This window comes from Myxocyprinus asiaticus, chromosome 24 (genome assembly GCF_019703515.2).
Source record: "Myxocyprinus asiaticus isolate MX2 ecotype Aquarium Trade chromosome 24, UBuf_Myxa_2, whole genome shotgun sequence".
NCBI lineage: Eukaryota > Metazoa > Chordata > Actinopteri > Cypriniformes > Catostomidae > Myxocyprinus > Myxocyprinus asiaticus.
Genome location: NC_059367.1, coordinates 26,160,452 through 26,182,486, shown reverse-complemented (window position 1 = coordinate 26,182,486; position 22,035 = coordinate 26,160,452). Strand labels below are relative to the sequence as shown.

General features: G+C 37.1%; 2 protein-coding genes across 2 annotated transcripts in view; one reads left to right on the top strand and one right to left on the bottom strand.

The window, feature by feature from the left end:
* Positions 1–15,806, bottom strand: part of LOC127414804 (succinyl-CoA:3-ketoacid coenzyme A transferase 1, mitochondrial-like) — a 64,151-nt gene extending 48,345 nt beyond the window's left edge. The window contains exons 1-7 of the mRNA XM_051653125.1: positions 15,628–15,806; positions 12,928–13,036; positions 12,629–12,719; positions 7,877–8,012; positions 6,438–6,587; positions 6,154–6,260; positions 3,447–3,507 (exon numbers count right to left, since the gene is read on the bottom strand). Coding sequence (XP_051509085.1) covers positions 3,447–3,507; positions 6,154–6,260; positions 6,438–6,587; positions 7,877–8,012; positions 12,629–12,719; positions 12,928–13,036; positions 15,628–15,717 — 744 coding nt within the window. The 5' untranslated portion in view covers positions 15,718–15,806. The remainder of the gene's footprint in view (positions 1–3,446; positions 3,508–6,153; positions 6,261–6,437; positions 6,588–7,876; positions 8,013–12,628; positions 12,720–12,927; positions 13,037–15,627) is intronic.
* A 105-nt stretch (positions 15,807–15,911) lies between these two features.
* rimoc1 (rab7a interacting mon1-ccz1 complex subunit 1) lies at positions 15,912–21,622 on the top strand. The gene is made up of 6 exons (XM_051653126.1): positions 15,912–16,167; positions 17,079–17,188; positions 18,668–18,814; positions 19,316–19,447; positions 19,533–19,647; positions 20,365–21,622. Exons 1-6 carry the CDS (start codon positions 16,077–16,079, stop codon positions 20,598–20,600), a joined length of 831 nt encoding a protein of 276 aa, XP_051509086.1. The 5' UTR covers positions 15,912–16,076; the 3' UTR covers positions 20,601–21,622.
* The last annotated feature ends 413 nt before the right edge of the window (positions 21,623–22,035 follow it).

Below are 22,035 nucleotides of genomic sequence, written 5' to 3'. Positions count from 1 at the left end.
GCGCATCACTATGAATTGCCATTGAACTGAGAAGGATATTCATAATTTTCTTTCTTTTGTTTTTCACATTAGAAAGAATGTCATACAGGTTTGGAACGACATGAGGTAAATTATGACAGAATTTACATTTTTGAGTAACCTACTCCTTTAAATGAACCTTTCCAGATATGTTCCAGTCAGGATTTCAAGTGAGAAATTTGGATAGAAATAGACAATCTCCAAGCTTTCTGAACAAATACATAAGGCAGTTAAACTGCACTTCTGTTCTCGCTCACATTGCCCCAGCTGTTGCACTGGTAATTTATGTGCAACAAACCAAAAGGATAATCAGCGTTTTGAAATTGGACAGAGGGAGGGGGCAAGATAATAACACTGAAGAAGAATTTCATCAATATCCAATTAGCCCGATCCTGGAAAACCCATTTCATGCTAAATGTCATTTCAACAAAATGTGATGAATGTGAAAAAATGTCGGTTCACTTCAACTGATGTGACCAGCAAATACGGCCTTGTTGAATCAACTGTTCTCACATCCCGCAATGTGTTGGGCCTCTCATTGTACCTGCGATAACAGGATAGCTGGAATATGCCACGGATCTGCCTTGCAGGCTTCCGTTGCCTGGCAACCAGCTGGCCGAATCGATTATTCTCACCTGCTTTATTCATTTAACTTTTTTGCAATCTGTATTGGTTAATGCTAATTATAATTTCCTTTTATTCATTATGAAAATAGCAGCTCTATCTAAACACTGTTATCAGATTTCATGTTAATAAGGATGCAGTGACATTACAGCACTGTCTGTTTCATATAAAGTGAAATTAAGGTGGCTGTTTCTTCAAATGTGGAAATGTAAAGAAAATCAAATGTGGAAACCACAGGCAGATACAGGAAATGCAATTATTCTACATACTATATACAGTGGGGTCCAAAAGTCTAAAACCACTCGTGAAAAAGCTTCTATTTTTTTTTTTTTTTAAATCATTATGAATTATATTATCAGCTAAACAATATAGAGTATGGAGGATCAATGTTGCCTAAATTAAAAATAATTAAATATATAAATGAATCAAATAGATAAAATGTTCAAATCTGACACAAATGTCTTTTTATACTATACTAGCACTCTGAGCTTGATTACTATGCTTGAAGTATAAAGACACACCCCATCATTACCAAATGAAAAAAAATAATAATAATTATATATATATAACAAATTATAAATAAATATATGTATAAATATGTTAGTGTGGAAATCAATAAATATGGAAATACATTTATAAATAAATATGGAAATAATAAATTACAATAACAATTAATTAAAGGAATATTCTGGGTTCAATACAAGTTAAGCTCAATCGACAGCATTTATGGCATAATGTTGATTACAACAAAAATTATTTCGACTTGTCCCTCCTTTTCTGGAAATCTGGGTTACAGTGAGGCACTTACAATGGAAGTGAATGGGGGCCAATCTGTAAACATTAAAATACTCACCGTTTCAAAAGTATAGACACAAGACATAAACAACATGATTTTAGTGTGATGAAATCGCTTACTAAACTTTTCTGTGTAAAGTTATAGCCAATTTTACAACTTCACTGCCATGACGATATAACATCAACAAACCCTAAAACGACTGTAAAAATTAAGATTTCAACAACTTTACAGTTCAAATAGTACATGAGTTTTAACAGAATAACAGACATGCTTTTAATTATAAGCTTTCTGCCTTTAAACCCTCCAAAATTTGGCACCACTGACTTCCATTGTAAGTGCCTCACTGCAACCTCAATTTAATCAACATTATGCCACAAATGCTGTCGATTGAGCTTGACTTGTATTGAACCCAGAATATTCCTTTAATGAAATAAAAGTATAAATATTTGTCACATTTGAACATTTATTTCTACGCACACTTCATTTTTTACATTTCTTTACATTTTTATTTAGTTGAACCTCATATGGACCTTTAAGCTTGTGCAAAACCTGATGATCCATGTTATAATTTGAGAATGTTATTACTAAGAGCTTTTGTGATTAAATGGAAGCAAAAACTTGAAACCTGCCCTTTTGCAATTAGGAGTTAACATGGTCAGTGTCACAAATTTGCTTACCTAATTAGATAGTGACCTGTGCAGAATCTTAAATATTTCTAGTGCATTTCACATAATAACATTTATTTATTTGAATTTTTTTCAAATGTCTTGAAAAGATTATTTCCAAGTCTAATTTATTTTTGAAAGCCACATTTTCAATGAGGTATAAACCATTAAGACAGTCTCCTCCTATAAGCCTTTTGAAATAGATGTGATAGAAAACAAAATACCCTAATAAGTCAGATATATATCATCTGTTGCAAACCAAATGACTGTTTTAATTTTCTTATACCCAGACAACAGGGATAGCAGAGCATGGCATGAGTCAATCTTAATTCTGAATCCCTGCTGCTAAAGCTGAAGGGCTGCTGCCACAAACAGCATCTTAACCAGTCAAACAGCGACAGAACGCAAGATACACACTGTTGCTCAGCACTCCGCAGACTGATTCATTTTCCTAGCAGGACAGCTTTCATTACCAGATGCACATGGAAAATGACCCATATAACCATTACAGTGTGTTCAGTGAACAGATAAGCTTATCTTTAGTGGCGCAGCAATAACCATATTGTCAAATGGTTTTGGCCACTAATAACTGCTCTTATTGCTGTATAACCACAATAAAGATGGGATACAACACAAATAAAAGCTCTAATGTGCCGATAGCATATGACATGACTGCAGCAGAAGGCAATTAAAGAATCTGATTGACCAAAAAGTCTTCCTTCCTGATAATTCAAGTAATAGGTTGATTCAAAGGCAGATAGCAGCTAGTGTAAAGGATGAAGACTGCAGAGAGAAATATCTGCTCAAAATGCTGCTTGTTTTCTATACTGATTGCTTCACATTGTAAACCGTTTCTAACCACAGCAGACGAAGAATGGGGCTGCTGGAAGACCAGTTTAATTAATGGAGTTCGTTCACAGCAACTGAAAATGCCTTTTGATAAGTCTTTTGTTCATATCTGCGTGTTTTGAACAAAGGCTTAGATAAAAGCATATTTGATATGCAGACAAGTGTTTGAAAAGGGCTCTCGCTAGAAAGGAAATGAAAATAGAGTGAATAGGGAGGAAAAACTTCAAAGATCCAGATGAAAATGACAATTTGTTTTGTTTATGTAAAAAACAATGATGAAATGAAGCACAGGAGAAGAGATGTACATAGGGGCAATTGAATTCATAGGATGGACAACATGATGTCTGCTACAAGGCAAGCTTTATCACTTATAATAATACATCCAAGCAGGATTTAACAGAAGCACATGTGCACAAGTCACCAAAACAGAGCTATAGTAATACATGTAATTGTTGCACTGGACATGAAACATACAGTATATGATACCTACTCACCTCCACAACTGTGATCTTGGCTGCCTTGCACATGGGCTGGTTGAAGTTTCGTGCTGTTTTCCTGATCAGGGTAAGAGCAACAGTGATTCTGTAAAATTAACTTGAAATATGTACAGTTGACATGGAATATTGTATACTGATGTATGGCATGTTTGTCCTCTATTCAAGATGAAATGGTGAAATAAGCCATATATCAAAATGACAATCCATACAAATTTGTGCATAAGCAGCTCTCATTACTGTAAAGTAATCATCCATAAAACACTATCATCTTCCTAGATAATGCTCATATTTCAACCAAAGAAGAGCAAGGGAGCATTCATTTGTATTGAAAAGGACACAGTGCATCCTTGTGGTCAAACAAAATACTGCATATTACATCATATGTTGCAAAGTGAACATGTAGTACAATAATATTCTTATAATGTCACTAATCTTTAAATCCACTCATTTCAGATCCAATAGAGCGCATCATTATGATCATTATCCACCAACGCACAGCTATTTTTATAACAAACACTATTATCTGAGTAGGTTGTCTGATGGAAAAAAATGCCTGGGTTTAAAATGGCACAGTAATTTGAACTGTTTGCCTTTTCTACCATATGTGTCTAAACTAAAGAACAGTTTAAGCCTCTGTGGCAGCGGGGGCGTGGTCAAGCAGCTCTCCGGAGAGAGAAAGAGGTAAGGGCGCTTACACCTGAGCTAAATTATGTCTAACACCTGTCTCTAATTTCAGTGATCACAGGGAGAGCGGCATAAAGAGAGCGACACAACACTCAGTGCGAAGAGAGACTGGATACGACAGAGCTGAGCAAAGATTTTTCTAGAAGTAAAAGTTTATTTACGAAAGCTGTGTGTGTTAATTTAGTGTGTGAAGGTAAACTGTAAATTGGTGTCGCCCAGAGGGGAAAATAAAGCCTGACCTGAAGAAGGAAAAACTGCTCCTCGCTTCATCTTTTACACTGGTGCCGAAACCCGGGAAGGAGGAGGGATTCCCGTCGCAGGGTCCTCAACACTGCCGTCCACCCAGGGGAGCGCAGCTGCTGTCCGACGGGGGACGGAGTAGCCCGACCACCCGGACGCGGGGAACGGCCGCCGTCCGCAAGGCGAGTGGGGACGGGACTCCCCGACCGCCTGGAGCAAGGGAGCCGCTGCCGGGGGCGGAGGAGTGCCCTGCCGTCCCCCGGGAATGCGGAGGGGTCAAGAGAAGACCGCCGTCCGCGGGGGGAGGAGGGAAGCGACTCCCCGACCGCCTGGAGTGGTAGGGCCGCTGCCAGGGGCGGAGGAGAGTCCCCACGGGACGCCGGGAACGCAGAGGGGCGTTCTGTCCGCTGGGGGTCGGAGGTCTGACTCCGGTCCGCCCGGGGAGGAGCGGCTGCAGTCCGCCTGAGAGGGTGGAGTAGTGATCGAGGACCACGCGACGGCGCATCAGAGAACCGGTGAGTTTCTTTTTCTCTCTCTCCTCTCTCTCTCTTTCGCTCCGTGTTGGCCTTTCCCTCGCCATTTTGTGTTGTTTTTTCCCCTCCTGTCTCCTCCCAGGTCGAGGAAGGCGGGGAGGACCCGCCGGCAGTCGGGGCATAAGGCACGCCCCCCCCGGAGAGGAAGGGTGGGGGTGGATGTACGTCATGCCGGGGCTCCCCGGCCTGAGGCAACGCCGGGAGGAGTGTAGAGCTGAGGAGGGCGGGGCCGGGCTGGAATGAGACACACCCGGTCCCCAATCAGCCTGATGGGGAGCGCGAGGGATAAAGGCGGCCGGGGACGACAGTTCGAGAGAGAGAGAATTGCAGGCAGCTGTACTGTGTGTTTTGGTTGTGTTTTTTTTGGCTAATAAATTGTTATTTAAGTTGTCAAGCCTCCTTTTCAAAAAAGTATGTCTTGTCACTTTGCCATCAGTGAGGCAGTGTTGCCTGTGGGCATGTGGTAAATGGAAACAGCAAGGTGAGAGTTAACAGCTATTTGAAGGTTTGGGCAAAGTACCAACCACACCAGTGAACATGTGATTTAATATTTCAGTTAAAGGGATAGTTTACACAAAATAAAAAAATGTCATCATATGCTCATCCTCATGTCGTTCCAACCACATTTGAATTCCTTTATTCCATGGAACACAAAAGAACACAAAAATTTTTTTGGAAGAATGTTCTGGTTGCTATTATAATAAACAGGGACTAAAGCTTTCAAGCTCCAAAAAGCTTGCAAATTTTTTTTTAAATTTCAATCATTATACATTGAAAATCTTCACATCCACCCTAGCTCTTCTTGGCACATACTTGAGAATTTATAAGAGATGTAGCAAAGTCAGATTTATGAACAAATCATTCTTTTGAGTCTGATTTGTTCAGTGAATCGGCTGATCTGGTTCACAAGTGAATAATGGCTTAAATTTTGGTCTCTTTCAAACCCAAAGATTTAATGTGGCTTTAGAAGTTGTACCACTTGATAATACTTCAACAGTGCTTTTAAGACCAGACCCAATTCATTGTAATTGCATGGAAAAGAGCAAGCAGGACATTCTTCAAAATGTATCCTTTTGTGTTCCACTGTAGAAAGTCATTCAGATTTGTAACAACATGAAGGTGAGTGCATGATGACAAATTAATTGTTGGGTGAACTGACCCTTAAAGGAAACCTTGTCTTTCATTCTCTCTGTAATGTGGCTAAATAACTGAGGACAGGAATACAGTGGAGAAGCAGACATTGATACCTGAAGATGACATTTCCAGCTTTATCTGCTTTCCAGGCTTTGACCAGCGCAAAGTCACCGGTGATGGCTTTCTCCATGATGAAGTGCCTGCCGTTAAATTCACGTACCTGAAACACAACAGTGGCAGAAATGGTTGACTTTTCAGAAAACGTCATCATCTCCAGCGATTTTAAACAAACTTTTTAAAATGTTTTATTAATTTCTTTAGGGCTAAAAAATTATTAAAGATTTAAGCTGACAACAATCAAAGTGCATCAGCAGATCATTTGGCCATCTTATGTTACCTCTCTGGGTTCGCTGGCAATGGCAATGGTGCCGTCTGTGTTGTATTTGATTGGAGATCCTCCCTCCTGGATAAGAGTGCCATAGCCTGTGGCAGTAAAGAAGGCAGGCACACCTGCGCCACCGGCCCTGATCCGCTCCGCAAGTGTACCCTGCCATCAAAACAGTAAAACAGGTAAATAACACTCACCTGATAGGATATTTCAAATAACATTCAGAAGAACCTTACAATAAAATCTAACTATTTATCTATCAATCCATCTATCTATGCACACTAGTGATAGAGCAATATATCGGCCAGGCCGATTAATCGGCCGATATTTGGTCGTTTTGCGATTATCTGCATCGGCCGATAACCGTGTTCGCTTAGTCGATTAACAGAAGGGTTAACATTCCCTTATGTCAGTTCCAAAATCTACCAATATATTTGTCTTTTCAAGTTTATGCAAATGTGAGTAAATATTGCACTAAATAAGTGTTTGTTTTACTTCAGAAATTTTGTATACATCTGATTTGCTGTTGTTAAACTGTATTTTGTTTATCTGCATTTATATCAGCCATCCTGCTTTCTAGATATCGGTATCGGCCATTAAAAAAAAAAAACGAATGTGTTTGCTCTATTTTACGAGTTGAGACTTCTGTTGAGACTGTAGTTGAATCATGACTCATGACTATTCGATCTGTATGATCTAACATATTCTCATTATGATTGTTGTGATCACATTTCATAATCATAAGTTATACAGTTGAACTGTCACAGATGGGTGCTGTAACAAGCATCTGTGAATGAAACGCTCATACGCACAATGCCACACATACATAACACACTCAAGCCACCACTGCACTCGCAGTCTACAATTTATGCAGATTGTCATTTATTTGTCATTCAAATCAGCATACATCTGTAATATAGGCACATTTCTGGTTCATGTTACATCCGCCTAACCTTAAATAGCAAATTCTAAGTCCAAGACACATATTTCTCAAATGAGAAGCTTTTAATGAATTAGCTAGCAGTTCCAGGTTAAAAGATTAAAAATTAATACTTTTTTTTATATATTGGTTATCAGTATCGGCCACAATGGGCTGTGAATTATCGGTTATCGTATTGGCCCAGAAATTCCATATTGGTGCATCCCTAGCTAAAAGACTTTAGTTTAAAAGCCTTTGAATTTTCAGTTACCACAGGCTCTGATGTAATATGCAAGTAATGTTTTCCATTTTGCACGGCAACTTTGATCGGATCTTTATCCGATACTTATTTGACTGCAAGGTGTAAATGCAGTCCAGCTAAAAAATATTCAGATACTATCCGGTTATGAAACGCATGTTAATGTAAGGTGTTAATGGGGCCTATGAGACATGGGTCTAGTGGCAAAGTGTTTATTCTGAGGGTGGGCAAGAGAATGGAGATGTGGTAGAGTGAAGGATCAGGTCTCACCTGTGGGGTCAGCTCCACCTCTAACTCACCGGCGAGATACTGCCTCTCAAACTCCACATTCTCTCCCACATATGACGAGATCATGCGCTTGATCTGTTTGGTCTGCAGGAGCAGACCCAGGCCGAAGTCATCCACTCTGCAGAAAACATACACAACATCAAACACTGGCTAAACTGTCCACCTGCAATATTTCAGCTCTGTAGGTCCACACTTTCAGAATGTGAAAGTGAAAGTAAAAATGTAGATTTATAGTAACAAAGGACGTAAATATTAAAGTGTTTCTCGCCCAAAGTGTTTGCACCGCTTCAGAAGATATATATAAAACCACTAGAGCCTTATGGATTACTTCAATGCTACCTTAATGTGATTTTTGGAGCTTGATAGGTCTGGTCACCATTCACTTGCATTGTATGAACCTACAGAGCTGAAATATTCTTCTAAAGATCTTTGTTTGTGTTCTGCAGAAGAAAAAATTCATTCACATCTGGGATGGCATGAGGGTGAGTAAATCATGAGAGAATTTTTTATTTTTGGGTGAACTATCGCTTTAAGTTCAAGGTTCTAATTTGTCATTTAACAGATGCTTTTATACAAAGTGAAATCACATGAAGCATACAAAAATACATTTCGAGAAAACTAACTTTTATGCTATACATTTAGAAAATAAGCGCCTAACCCTACATTGCTTTAAATCCAGTGTCAAATGAACACTTTGTACCAAACAAGTCATTAAAATTCGAAACATGCAGAGAATACAGAGACAAAGGCCACACAAATCATTTTTACAGCAAGAAACATATGAAATGTTTTACAGCTCTCTCTGGTCTCAGTTCAGTGTGTGCGGTGGCTTGGCACAGTCAGTGGGGCAGTGACTCAAAACTGACTTGTCATTCATTAACAAGTGGCATGACTTATTGAGACTTGAAATGCACTGAGGTATGAAACTGAAGTAAGCCGTTTGTCAGCCTTCTCATTTTTAATGGCAATATTGCATTCTGCAGCCTGTATGTTTGAGAAATAAGGTACACAGCAAGAAGGTAATTCATGCTCACTAAAATGACTGACTGTCAATGCTTTCATTTTGCAAGTAATGAAATCTAGTCTGTTTGTTTAGATGGTGTAGTCAATATGCAGGTGTATTGTGGCTGTCAATGTGGAAAAAGAGGACAGAAAATTAGAAATTAAGAATTTTTAGGATTCAGATTTTAGAGTCAGGAACAATTTTTTTTTTTTGTTTGTTTTTTTTTAAATAAATAAATAAAAATTTTCACTTTGTCTGAATGAAGCCTGACATGAAATGACTAATATATTTGTGCCAGTTGATCTTGATAATTTATAGATTTTAATTAAGGGCTGATTTGTCAAAACAAAATTCATTTTCTAATGAAACATGAGAGAAAAAAGGTTTGATGCAAGTTAATATAGACATTTTATGAGCTCATTTATATTTTCTAGGTTCATTCACTCAACAGGGTGCACAGACTTCATGTCATGATTCATTCACTGGACCGAGAAAGGTTGCAATTAGAAGCATGCAGTGTCATGCCTTGTTCTGCTCATTAACTCTCTTCTAATGTGTCCTCTTCACTTTTTCTCCTGGCAGAGAAATGAGAATAGCTTTTTTAGTGCATAGAGATTTTTTTTAAGAGGATAAAAGACTCTGTCAAACACCCTATCTAGGTCAAATGTGCTCAGAATTTACTGAGATAAAAACATTTGAATCTTACATTTGAAAAGCACAATGTAATTACTAGTGCAATTACAACTTTCACATTCTTACATTCGTACATTAAAGGGATAGTTCACCAAAAAAAAAAAAAAATATATATATATATATAAAGTTACTCATCCTCATGTTGTTCCAAACTCATATGACTTACTTTCTTCTGTAAAAAAAAACACAAAAATAAACACACAAAATGAGATGTTGAGCAGAATGACAACCTCAGTCACCATTAACACTCAATGTAAGAAAAAAGATGAAAAAATGTATTCTGCCTGAAATCTCCTTTTGCGTTCTATGGAAGAAAAGTAAGTCAGGATTGGAAGAACATGAGAGAGTGAGTAAATGATTCCAGAAGTTTTATTTTTGGGTGAGCTATCCCTTGAAAAGATTGTTCCTAAAACTCTTAGAAACATTATGTTTGTTTCATACCAATCCCCATGCAATTATCTACAGTATAGAGTATATGACACTGCTACAGGACTGTGGATGCACTTTTAACTAAATCTATCATAACATGAAAAATCTCAATCTGTACAGGATAAAGTACAGTACCCCATGCTAATGCCAAGTACTGCTGTGATGCTGGTTTCAAATTACAGTCTCTACATTGCAGTCTCTCTGTAGTAGGCCAAGAGCTTTTTTCACCACAGCGAGCCTGAGATTCAGAACTCACAGAGTAAGTCTCTGACAACAAACTATTTACTGAAGAACACTAGGCTTCAAACAGTCAAACTGGGGGAAAAAATATACTCCAAGAAGGTTACTGGTGCAACTTTATATCTAAAATTGGTCAAAACATCTTGAGTTTTACCAAAAACAGGTCTATTAAATTACAAAGGTGTAGCATTGTTGGTGTTTTTGACTTTGGGAAGTCCATTTTCTGTTATAAGGAGACAACAGAAAGGAGACCCCCCCCCCCCCCCCACTGATAACCAAGGTGGTGGAAAAGGCCGATAACCGATTAATCGGACACTAGTTTTTAATCGATTTATGAAATTATAAAATATTTCTTATTCTTTCCTTACTATAACAGGCACAGACATTGAGGCTACAAGAGTCCAAAATGAATAAAATCCCAAAAGCAGTTTATTGTGCAACCAAAATAAAATCCCAAAAGCAGTTTATTGTGCACCAATCATAACCAGAAAAATTACGATTTGGTGCGTCATGCGGGACGTGAAATACACCGGCGACTTGGCTCTGTTACAATGCTCTATATATAAGTATTTACCAATATATTTACCATATTATATATATAAATAATTTTACCAGATGAGGTTTATTGATGAGGAATAAAAAATTTTTAAAAAACTATCGGCAACTATTGGCAGAGATTTTTGACGATAACCAATAGTTCCAAAAAAGCAACTATCGGCACAGATTAATTGGTAAAACCGATATATCGGTCTACCTCTGATCTCAATTGTTTTTCTTAAAATATTGCATCTATACATTAGATCCTTGTATCAATATTTTTTATTAATCTTTTGTGAGCATACATTTCCTACAGTTCAATTAATGAAGAAGCAGGTTGTCTAAATAGGCTTATACTGCACAATTTTGCAAACTCTTTTGAAATATTGAGGTCACCACACTGGACAAAAGCAAATTAAACTGCACAAGAAAATGAAACTCTGGGTCTCTTGCCCATGTTTGACACACTTCATGATCCAATTACAATATTGTGAAACATTGCAATGTTTTTAATAAAAAATTTAACGCAATGTGTATTGTATCGTTAAGTATTTGGCAACATCCAGCCGTACTCCACCTACTTGTCACAATGGGAAAAATATACAGTAATTATAACATCTATTTTTCCCCTAAATGTGGCTACAAGTGTATGTCAAGTAAAAGTAAAAATAGGTGCTGTACCTGATGAGTATATTTGCACAACTGAATACAAATAGAAAGAGATTACCAGTGTGAAGCATCACACAACCTTTTTCTCAGAAGGAGAAATCTGACTGACAAGTAGGCCTACTAGTAAATACAGAAAAGTGTACACAGTGAGATTGATGATCAGAATTCCTTGTTAGACAGTATAAATGTTTTGAAATGACTGTTACAGTTACAGTCTGTTTACTACTTTAAATCTTTTAGAACATGGGCATTTGGTATATTGCTGGTGTGTTTCAGCTGCTTTTGGCTCATACAGGCTAAACATGTAATTTGAGGCTGTTCTATGAATAGGCCGGTCTATGCTGGCATTGTCCTAAGTTTGTTGTCTTTCACTATCATAGGGGAGTCTCTGAAAGTGGGCCAGGTTTGGTATTCAAGGATTTATTTTTTCCATTGTGACCAATAAGTGAAGTATAGTGCTGGGTGACAACTACCTGATGATGTGATACACATTGCAATACATATGTAATTCAATTCATTGCAATGTATCAGAATATCATAATTGGATTGTGATTGAAACTACACCAAATCCACGAGAGAGACCAAGCACATCTACAAGAGAGAGTGAATCTTCAAGATCAGTTTATACCAAGTAAAAACAGGGCCAAAGATTGTAAAAATGTATCAAACCATTGGTTTGGATTGCAACAATTCAAACGTGTTTACCTTTTCTTGTGCCGCTACTGACTGTGCATTGCGCAAGCAGCCTCAGAGATGAGGGTTCTGGTCCCATGGACATTCACATAATCAGTGATGAGCGAGATTCAGTGGTTGCATTTTCCCTCTAAGATCACATTTGTATTCCACTAATGGTTAGGATTAGAGTTGGGCTTTGTGTTAGGGCATATGGTTAATAAAATATGCATTCCTGTTGACTGTATTACATCTTTTACAACTAAAAACAAGTTGTTTTACAACTCGCTTTTGGCGCCACTCTGTGGACATTACACCCGGAAACTGAAGCTTGCATGTGCTTATACATTAAACAACAATTCCAGCTTCGGTCACTGGGGCCAGTGCTACAAATTTCGGTAGGCAAAGACCGATTTCAGCTAAAGATGTGTCGCCGAATTCACAGTGAGATCAGTCTGTGTTCGGCTGGGTTTGCTTTTGCAAATTCTTACCCTGCATTGTTGCTGACTGCAGTCAGACTCTTAACCCCCGTCTTCAGCAAACTATTGATCAGGTTCTCTGGAATACCGCATAAGCCAAAACCTGTGAATAAAAAAATTTAAAAAAGAAATTAAATAAAATTTGTTGGCATGACCTCAGGCATTCATCATGGGGTTGTCAGTAAATGCTTTCATTTGTTGCCTTTGGTCAAATATATTATAATAAAATAAGTTATTAAAAATAATAATATAATAAGTAATTAGCAGACAATTACTGAAAAAGGCATTTTAAGATAAATCATAACTTTTACCTCCAACAAGAACAGTAGCTCCATTAGGAATATCTTTGACAGCGTCTAAAGGGTCAGAATAAAACCGTGCTGACCGTTGACTTGAAGTGGAAAAGTAGCCACAACACATCTGCCAAGCACAGACATTCATGAAAATATGGTTTGAGGAATAAAGCCTAGTGGGACAACACTCTACTACAAAATCCAAAGTTGACTTTCTCCATTTACCTTGGGTGCTGCTCCTCTCCATATGTTAAAGAAATTTTCCAGGTTTAATACAAGTTAAGATCAGTCGACAGCATTTGTTGCATAATGTTGATTACAACAAAAAATTATTTCGACATGTCCTTCCCTTTCTTTAAAGGTGCAGTATGTAACAATTTTCATGTAATATTCGCCTTTTATTTGCCAATGTGTGAACGGCTTGTAACGCAACATAAAAAAATTAGCTCTTCTCGGACTTCTTAGGTTGCCTATTAAAGCCTGTAGACTGATTTTCATGTGAAGGGAGTGGATCGGTTTTGCCAGGAAAATCCAAAGGATGTGACGTTTATGCACGCTCCCGAGAGCCTTCTTCTTTTGGAGGGTTTAAAGGTAGAAATATGAATCTTAATATTTTATAAAAGCACTTGCATTACTTCTTCTGTTAAACTCTTGTATTAATTGAGCTGTACAGTTATTTAAATCGATACTTGACAGTCATTTTAGTTTTTTTTAGGGTTTGTTGACATCACACCGTCATGGCAACAAAGTTGTAAAATTGGCTTTAACTTTACACATAAATGGTTACTAAGCGATTTTATTAGGTATGGGCATTTAAAGCAATTTTTAGTCAAGTACGCTAAACATAAAAAAAAAATCTATTTGAAACTTGAAATTTAGAATTTAAGTTCAACCTTTGAACCAGTTTTTCTTCTAGATTATTATTATTATTATTATTATTATTTGATACACTTACTTTATACTAAATCAGTAATACTTAATAAACTAAATAATGACCGAATTTAATTTGTGGGTGAACAATTCCTTTAACAACATCATGCATCTACAGAGTCAACCAATGCATCGAGTTTTAGGCAAGATTTAGGTGAGAGAAGGAGTTTCATTGGTGCTCATGGCAGGTAAAGGCACAAAGGAAAATGAAACTGCAATATTCGAGTAGTGGTTTTACTAGTCAAATTTTAAAAGATGAATGAGTACTTGATTAATCGATTACTTGTGTGCATCCCTAGATTTTATCACACTAAGCTCATGTTATATTGTGACTATACTTTATGAAATAGTGAGTATTTTAATGTTTACGGATTGGCCCCATTCACTTCCATTGTAAATGCCTCACTGGAACCCCAATTTTTGCTTTTTTGCTTTTTTAAAGAAAAGCAGAGATAAGTCAAAATAATTTTTTTTGGTAATCCATATTATGCCACAAATGTTGTCTATTGAGCTTAACTTGAATTGAACCTGGAATATTCTTTTAATTTACTAGGTAATCCTGTATTATACATTGACAAGGCATTTAATGTAGATGGCAACTGAGAACTGTTTCCTCTCATTAGGAGCATAGAATGTCTTAGAAGGTCAACTATGCTGGTTTGACTACTTTCAAAACACGCCAGCATGCATGTGCTTTAAAGAACAGTACATGTTTGATATCACAAATTATCTGTCAAAGGTCAAGCAGACGAAAAATCCCATCTTTTTACTGCAATGTTTCTATTTTGTATATTGGCAGCCTCTAAGCAGTACTGCCAAATAATAGACAAAAATATTACAGAGTTAGAGCCCAAGACCATATCTTCTCTCTCAACAAGGAAACTATTTTTTTATAGTTTATTTAACACATGGAGCGTTACCTAACGCTGTGTTATTCCTTGAAACAGTCATTCAAAGGTTTCTTCTCTGTCTGTATATGGAACAACTTCATGTGACCCTCACGACCACATGACACTTGCATGGACTTTTGCCAAATAGTATGCTGTATAAAGAAATGGCCAACGCTTTCATGACTTGTGAGGATATCTGTGTGCCCAGGGTTGGAGAATGATTCATCTGCAGGATCTGAGGGCTAGTATTGTTAATCAAGCAGTCCAGTTGACATGTTACAAGATGTAAAGAGCTGGGGGAAACAATGAAGGTTGGAGAGAAACTGACATTTGGTTGTTGTCAGATGTCAAGAAAGCATTTCCCCATGAAAGTGAGATTTCACTTCATCCTTTCGCCTCAGGACACAATCACTTAGTGACCACGTGTTTCCAGGGCAACAATAAAGCAAATATTTGACAACATGAATTACTTTGATAAGTTGTGACTGCTACTGACATCTTGGGGAACTGAATCAGATAGGCCTACTCATACAAAACTAAATAGACAAAAAACAATGATATGGACACACAACAGCAGCAATGGAAGAGAGTTTACCAGTGATTCTGTATCTGAATTAGTCTTTAACTCTGAAATCAAGGTCATGTGTGCGCCGTCTGTCTCAAGGTGGCCAATGTCATACAGCACCAGAACTTTAAAACACACTTAATGCAACACATCATTAATACAAACTCATGCACACAAGCGACCGATGAACTATTTATAGCACTCACATCCGACTCAATTACAGCTTTTTCATGCAATGTGAAGTGGGAGCTAAAAAAAGACAAAACTCGAACTACGTTCACCCTCATGCATGCAATATACGGTATACATTGTCTTTTGTTTGTAAACACTGACCTTGCTAAGCGAGTGTCTCGACTTGATCGTGGCTGACACGTTCCTGAAGATCACATTCTCCGCTCTAGATAGCACTTTGAGAGTCGCCATGTCTGTAAATTACAGGTCCAATTTTGTGCTGGTTGAGTGATGGTGACAGTATTCCTTCGCTGATCTCACAAAGGGGCGGATATGAGTGAAATAGAGGAGTGACGGGGGCTCGGTTTGCTTATTTGCATTTAACCCTCTCGCTTCCAACGTTCACTTCAATACACTGATATCATAAACAGAGGATGAGATGATTTAGAGCTCGGGTAGACACGGCTAACTTTCTCTTTGATACAAATGCAAGCGTATATCGTTATTTGCAGGTAATACGTCAAATGCCTTTCTTAATAAAAGAAGATATGCTCAGTAATCCTCCGCACGTGAATAATCGCGCGCCCGTCACGTGACTGTCGTTTGCAGTCATGGCCGACGACTACAGACGAAGCGTCGAGCTGGAGAGGAGGATTTTTGAGTTAGACAACAAATGTGCCACTCTTCGGACGGAGAAACCAGGTAGCCGATAATCGTGCCGTCAGAGGCGTAAACACAGACACTTTTGGTAAAGAATGCGCGTGTTTATAGGCCAAAAAGGCCCGGTGTTGTCATTGCTAGCTAGTTAGCTTAGCCTGTCTGCGTTAGCATCCCTGCGAACCACAACAAACATTTCCCTGTTTACACTACCGATGTTTGATTAAATAGTTCAGTAAGGCGCCTCGCTACTCATACTAAGCCTTGCGCTTTTATAAAGGGTACATTACATTTATTTCGAGCTGGTTTTTTCTAGTTTGTCGATTGACTTGCTAGTTATTTGCACTTAGTGAGTGAAGTTGCTTGCGTTCATGTAATGAGCACACGTGAATTACAGGAGATATACATATATCATGTTAAATATTGCATGTGTGGTTATAGTTATTATCTGCATGTGGTGTGGAATTAAAGGTGCAGCCACGACTAACTTGAACAACCCTTAAATAAACATGAGTCATTCAGTGGGCTGCTGTCATAATCTTAATTTAGCACGTAAAACAGTTTGCTTACTACAGTCAAACTTAATGTAATGCTTAAGTGCACTATGGAGTTTAAGGGTCTGCCAATTATAAGTAGTTTACACAGACACGAATGCATTCTTGTTTTTAATTGCTTCCTCTTATATTGAAAGAAATTAGGTAATGCTGAGCAGGTTGAGCATAAAGTTTTTGAGTAGAACTTGAGAGGTCTTTACACTTCTCACAGAGGCAACTGCCACTAAAATAGGCCCTGTGTCATAAGATGTGATTACACATTTATTACACATGCATTAAAAGGGTCAGCATGTAATGGACAATATAACCTTCTCAGTTGTTTTCTAAAACTGCAACTCTACAACTCTAATGCTGCGTGACCTCTTGTTTTAGATATTTACATGTTGGCGTTTTTCTTCCTAGATGATGACTACTTACAGAATGCCTCTTCCATACTAGACAAGTTGAAAAACTATTACAGACATGGAGGAGAGAGCAGCAGCCTTCCAAAACTGCTGCAGGACTTTACACAGGTACTGCACATAACACAGATCTCACCTCTCGGTATCCCTTTAAGCATGGGCTGTATTTTGACAGTTTAGCCATATGTTCATATTGTATATATCCTCTTGAAACCCGAGCATGACTGCTGTGTGCATTTTCCATTTCCCTTTTTGATTTGTAGCTAGTACCACCTGATAAACATGCAAAAAAAAAAAAAAAATGTTTTCCTAAAAAAATGTCATATGTGGACAGCGGAACTAAGTTGTGATGTTTTAAATAATACCAAGATAAAGAATCTTTTTTTTTTTAATCAAACTGTTTATTTTTCCAGGAGTGTTGGAACATTTCTTGTTTAGATACAGTCCAGATATAGCCTAGTAAGGATCAATTATTGGATTGGATTTATGTCTCTAAAAAGTCAACAAACATACCTTTTACAAGAATTGTATTAAATTTATATCTGCTCTGTAGAAACCTTAAAGGGTCTCATAATTTGGCAACAGACTGCAGAGGACAGTAAATCCAATACAAATTGCTTTTCTCATTTTCATATAATTCTTCCTCAAAAGAACTACTGGAATCGTTACTGGAACCGTAAAGGAACTGGAATCGTTAAGAGGAATCGGAACCGGAGTCATTAAATTCCTAACAATTCCAATACCTACTGCCAACCATGTTAAAATAAAATTATACATGATAAAGTACTGATTACCATTGTCCCATGTCTGCAAAACATGTTGAGTGATCCAAACATTATCTGCAGCCTGAAACTGAACTTTTGATTGAAAATGCACTTGGTTTCATAGGAAAGGCTGTCTGTTTGCACTGGTCTCGGAACAGTTTGAAATGCACCTTACTTCCATTCTAACTCCATATAAAGCCTCTGAAAGCAAAAACATTTCTGAATGTGATAATGCATAGTAGATATAGGATTTCTAATAAAACTTAGTGCTATTGTCCTCTATAGTGTACATTGCGTTTAGCAGTGTGGCGTTTCGCGATTAATCTCTCAAATTTAAAAAGAATGGCATATCAAATTATATTAGAGACTCTATAATTTTTTGACTCAAACTGGTTTCAGTGTAAAAACTGAATGAGTTTTCTTACCAGATGTAGTTTTGTTGGCGTTTCTCCCAAAGATAAACTCCACTGCGATCGGCGCCATGTTGTTTTGTCACATGACTTCTTACTGACAGCCTAGAGTTTTCTGAACTCAGATCGGTCGGTTTAAATGAAATTAAATTATGCGCTGCATATAGCGAAGCCAAAATAAAACATCATCTCTAATAAGACTTCTTAGAGATTGTGAAAATTAAATAGTCAGTTGAGAAAGACAGACTTGTTTTTTGAGAGGTTAATCTTCATGTTAGGTCATGTAGACTAACACATTTGCTAAGTTAAAGTAACAAGGTAACTGTTTTGCATGTTAAACATCATCAGTAGTCATTTTTGCCAGATCTCTAGTATGGTGGATCATATGGCCAAATGTTTTCCCCACATTTTTACAGGTTGTCTTGGACATTACATTCTATGAGGAAAATAAGCTTGTAGATCAGGAGTTTCCAGAGGATACTTCACCTTTTAAAATTCAACAGTTACTACAGGACTTGACAGAGCCAGAGGTGTTAGCAGGGCGCCTGGTGCCTGCTCAAGAGGTATTGTATTTCTTTATTTGTAGACGATCTTTTCTTGAAATGCCTGTTCATTTATTTTATTTATTGCCACATTGCTTATTCAGCATAAGGCAAGATTCGCTCTCACTAGTTAATATTCTTGTTTAAACACCTGTAGTTTAGTGCGGAAAGATGCCATAATTTATTAGATTCCTGAATGCAACATAAATGCATATGCAATGCATTGTTTTGCAACTTACTGTTATGAAAAGTTTTCTTAGCTATGTGTTATATAAGTGAGTGATCAGTGACTTGTGTTAGAAAAATCAGATGGAAATTCTGCATGATTAGAAAACTTTTGACATGTAAAATCTCAGTGGCGTGACTGTTTCCCAACTGACATGAAGTTAAATTGGCTTGGTCTGAATAAGAAAACCGTTTATGCCTAAAGAGACTATTTGGTTACTTTTTAATCATTTTGGAAAGACTATCTTGATAACTCTGTTGTGAGTAACTCTTGTTTGGTTCTCTTGTTGGGATCAGGTGCAGTCTGTGCTGGGCCTGGAACTCTTGGAGTGCCTATACTGGAGACGTGGGGCATTATTATATATGTACTGCCACACACTACACCAGCGCAAGCAGTGGATCAAGAAGAACAAAGCCACATTCCTCAAGGTTCTTTCCCCAACATCTCACTCCAAAGTGCATATTTTAGTGGCCATGAATTGAGTAAGTGTTGCAATGCTCCATGTCTTCACAGTGTCTTCAAGAGGGTGTGCGTTACCTTATGAGAATGTTGCAAGTGAGGAACTCAGTGAAGCTGAATGATGGTGTGGTTTTTCATGACTCTTCAACCGCCAATTTTCTAGTAGAAGGTACATCTTTGCAAATGTACTTTCTGTTTTAAAATGGATAGCTTGAATTCTTGAGATTTTTTATTTTTTATTTTAATTTGGAAACCAAAATGTCTATCCATGCCATCTGATGCCTCAATGCCCACCTCTTTAGTTATGTCTGTACTTAAAAAAAATAGTCTCTCTGTGAAAGCATAAGAAGATTATGAAGACATTTATGACATTTCTAAATGGCACAGCTACTGGGTTATCAGTATGTATTACATTTTAGGTGTATTTCGGAAAGAGGTCCAGCCTTTAAACCACACCTGTTGTGGTTGTTTTCATGTATAGCAAGCAATTAACATTTCAAGATTAGTAGGTTTACACTGCATTTGTTTGTTTTTGCCTGAATTAATTAACATTACATTTGCCATATTATAATAAATTATCTGCTTCATTACTCTGAAGTAGGCATGCCAGAGAACTTGTCGGTCAGTTCTGCCTGGAAGGAAATGCTTGAAAATCAATACATACATCCATTGTTTTGAAGTCAATGGGCAGTATATTATTAGATGCTTGGAAAAAAGTTCTGAGCTTAACAATTCATCTTCTATTTGAAATTTAGCAATTTTTCATGTTTTAGAGCTATTTTTTTATATAACCAAAATAAAATGTTAGGTGTGTGTGTATTTATATTCTTGTCAAAACTGACGAATTCAAATAAAAACATATTTGTATTCCCTTTTTCCCCATTAGGTATCTTTTCCGATACTCACTTGCTTACTATGATGTACATTGGTGAGATGTGTTTCTGGGCAGTGAAATATGAGGACTGCAGCATGGACACCACAGAGCGCAAAGAGGACAGGCTTCATTTCCGGGATATTGGCACACAAATCCTGCATAAGTACGTGCTGGCATGTGAGGGGCCACTTCAGGGTCAGGGCTGGAACACAGAGAATGCCAAGGAGATTCTTAGTATTTTACAGTAAACATGGAGAGAGCTTTAAGGAGAGGAGGTTCACAAAATATCATTTTTCTGAAGCTAGCAAAAAAGTAAACAAACAAACAAAAAAAGATTAAAAAGAAAAATACTGAAAACAAAAAAGGCACTTATCTTCCGGTCCAGACTTGTTTCTGGATGTGTGGTTTCGCTGAGGATGTGGAATAATACTTCTAATGTAAAATATAAACAAATAACTATTTGTTTAAGGAAAATATTCCGGCTGAGAAACATCACGCAACTCTTTTTATTTATTTTAATTTTTATTTATTTATTTTTAATTACATTTATATATGTCATATATGTTCAAATAAATGGTACAAAGGAGGGTAGAATGCAAATATATGTTGCATATTTAAGTATTCATGACCATTTTTAAGCATGGACCTTTTTCTTTTAATAACATCTTTGTATATTACACCTTTTCTGCTCACTTAGTAAAAGCTGCATCTTTATTCTTTTTGTTGACAAGATGTAATGTTCAGAGATGGGAATTTCGATATTTTGATAATATACTTTTAAAAAGCTAAACTTTTTGGTCATATTCTTTTTAAAATGAAGTTCTTTTTTTGTTTTTATGTCTTCATCAAAAATAAATTTTGAGTTAAGAAATGTTGAAATATGAATGTATGAGTGCTCATTTTTAATCTTGTCCCAAGGCCCTAGTAATTATCAAAAAGTCATAACCCTAACCCTTTCTCTGGAAGTCATTTTCACACCGCTATTGCCAATCTTGTAATATTCACATAGTAAAACAACATTAGTTCAGACTTAATTTAAGTATCACGGTGAAGTTTGTGATATATACTTCATTACCCAATATTAAATTAGGAAATGCTTATGAATGTTACACAAGCACACTTGTGGTGCTGGCATAACATTCATAAGGCAAGATCTTTTTCACATGCCTAACAATATACTTAAACATGATTTCAAATTTACATACCTATTGGTTTGTTAATAAGATGGCCAAACTGTAAGCGCTTTTGTAATAAATGGTGGTAGCTTTGCTGGATAACATTAAATGATTTTTGTTGATTCTGTAGACCAATGTAAGTGAAGATTGTGAATAACATTCACTGATACCTTTTTTTTTTCCCCTAAAAACTTCAGATCATACATTGTCTGAAAGGGAATAATTTAAGACCCAGTCACATCACAGATTGAATAAAGTTAAAGTGGAGTCTTGTGAACTCTATTCTATGCCAAGCAGGGACGTCACAGTCATTTCTGAATAGAGGGGGACAGAATGTTCAGCGTAAAAATAGAAATATTTGACCAAGTAACCAAGTGTTCTGTTGTGTCTTATCTATAGCATACTGTACTTATGCACTTGTTTTAGTTTGACGGCCATACTGGAAAAAACGTTACCTCATGCAGGCATGAATTTGCATGAATTTGTTATATAGATATACACTCATTGA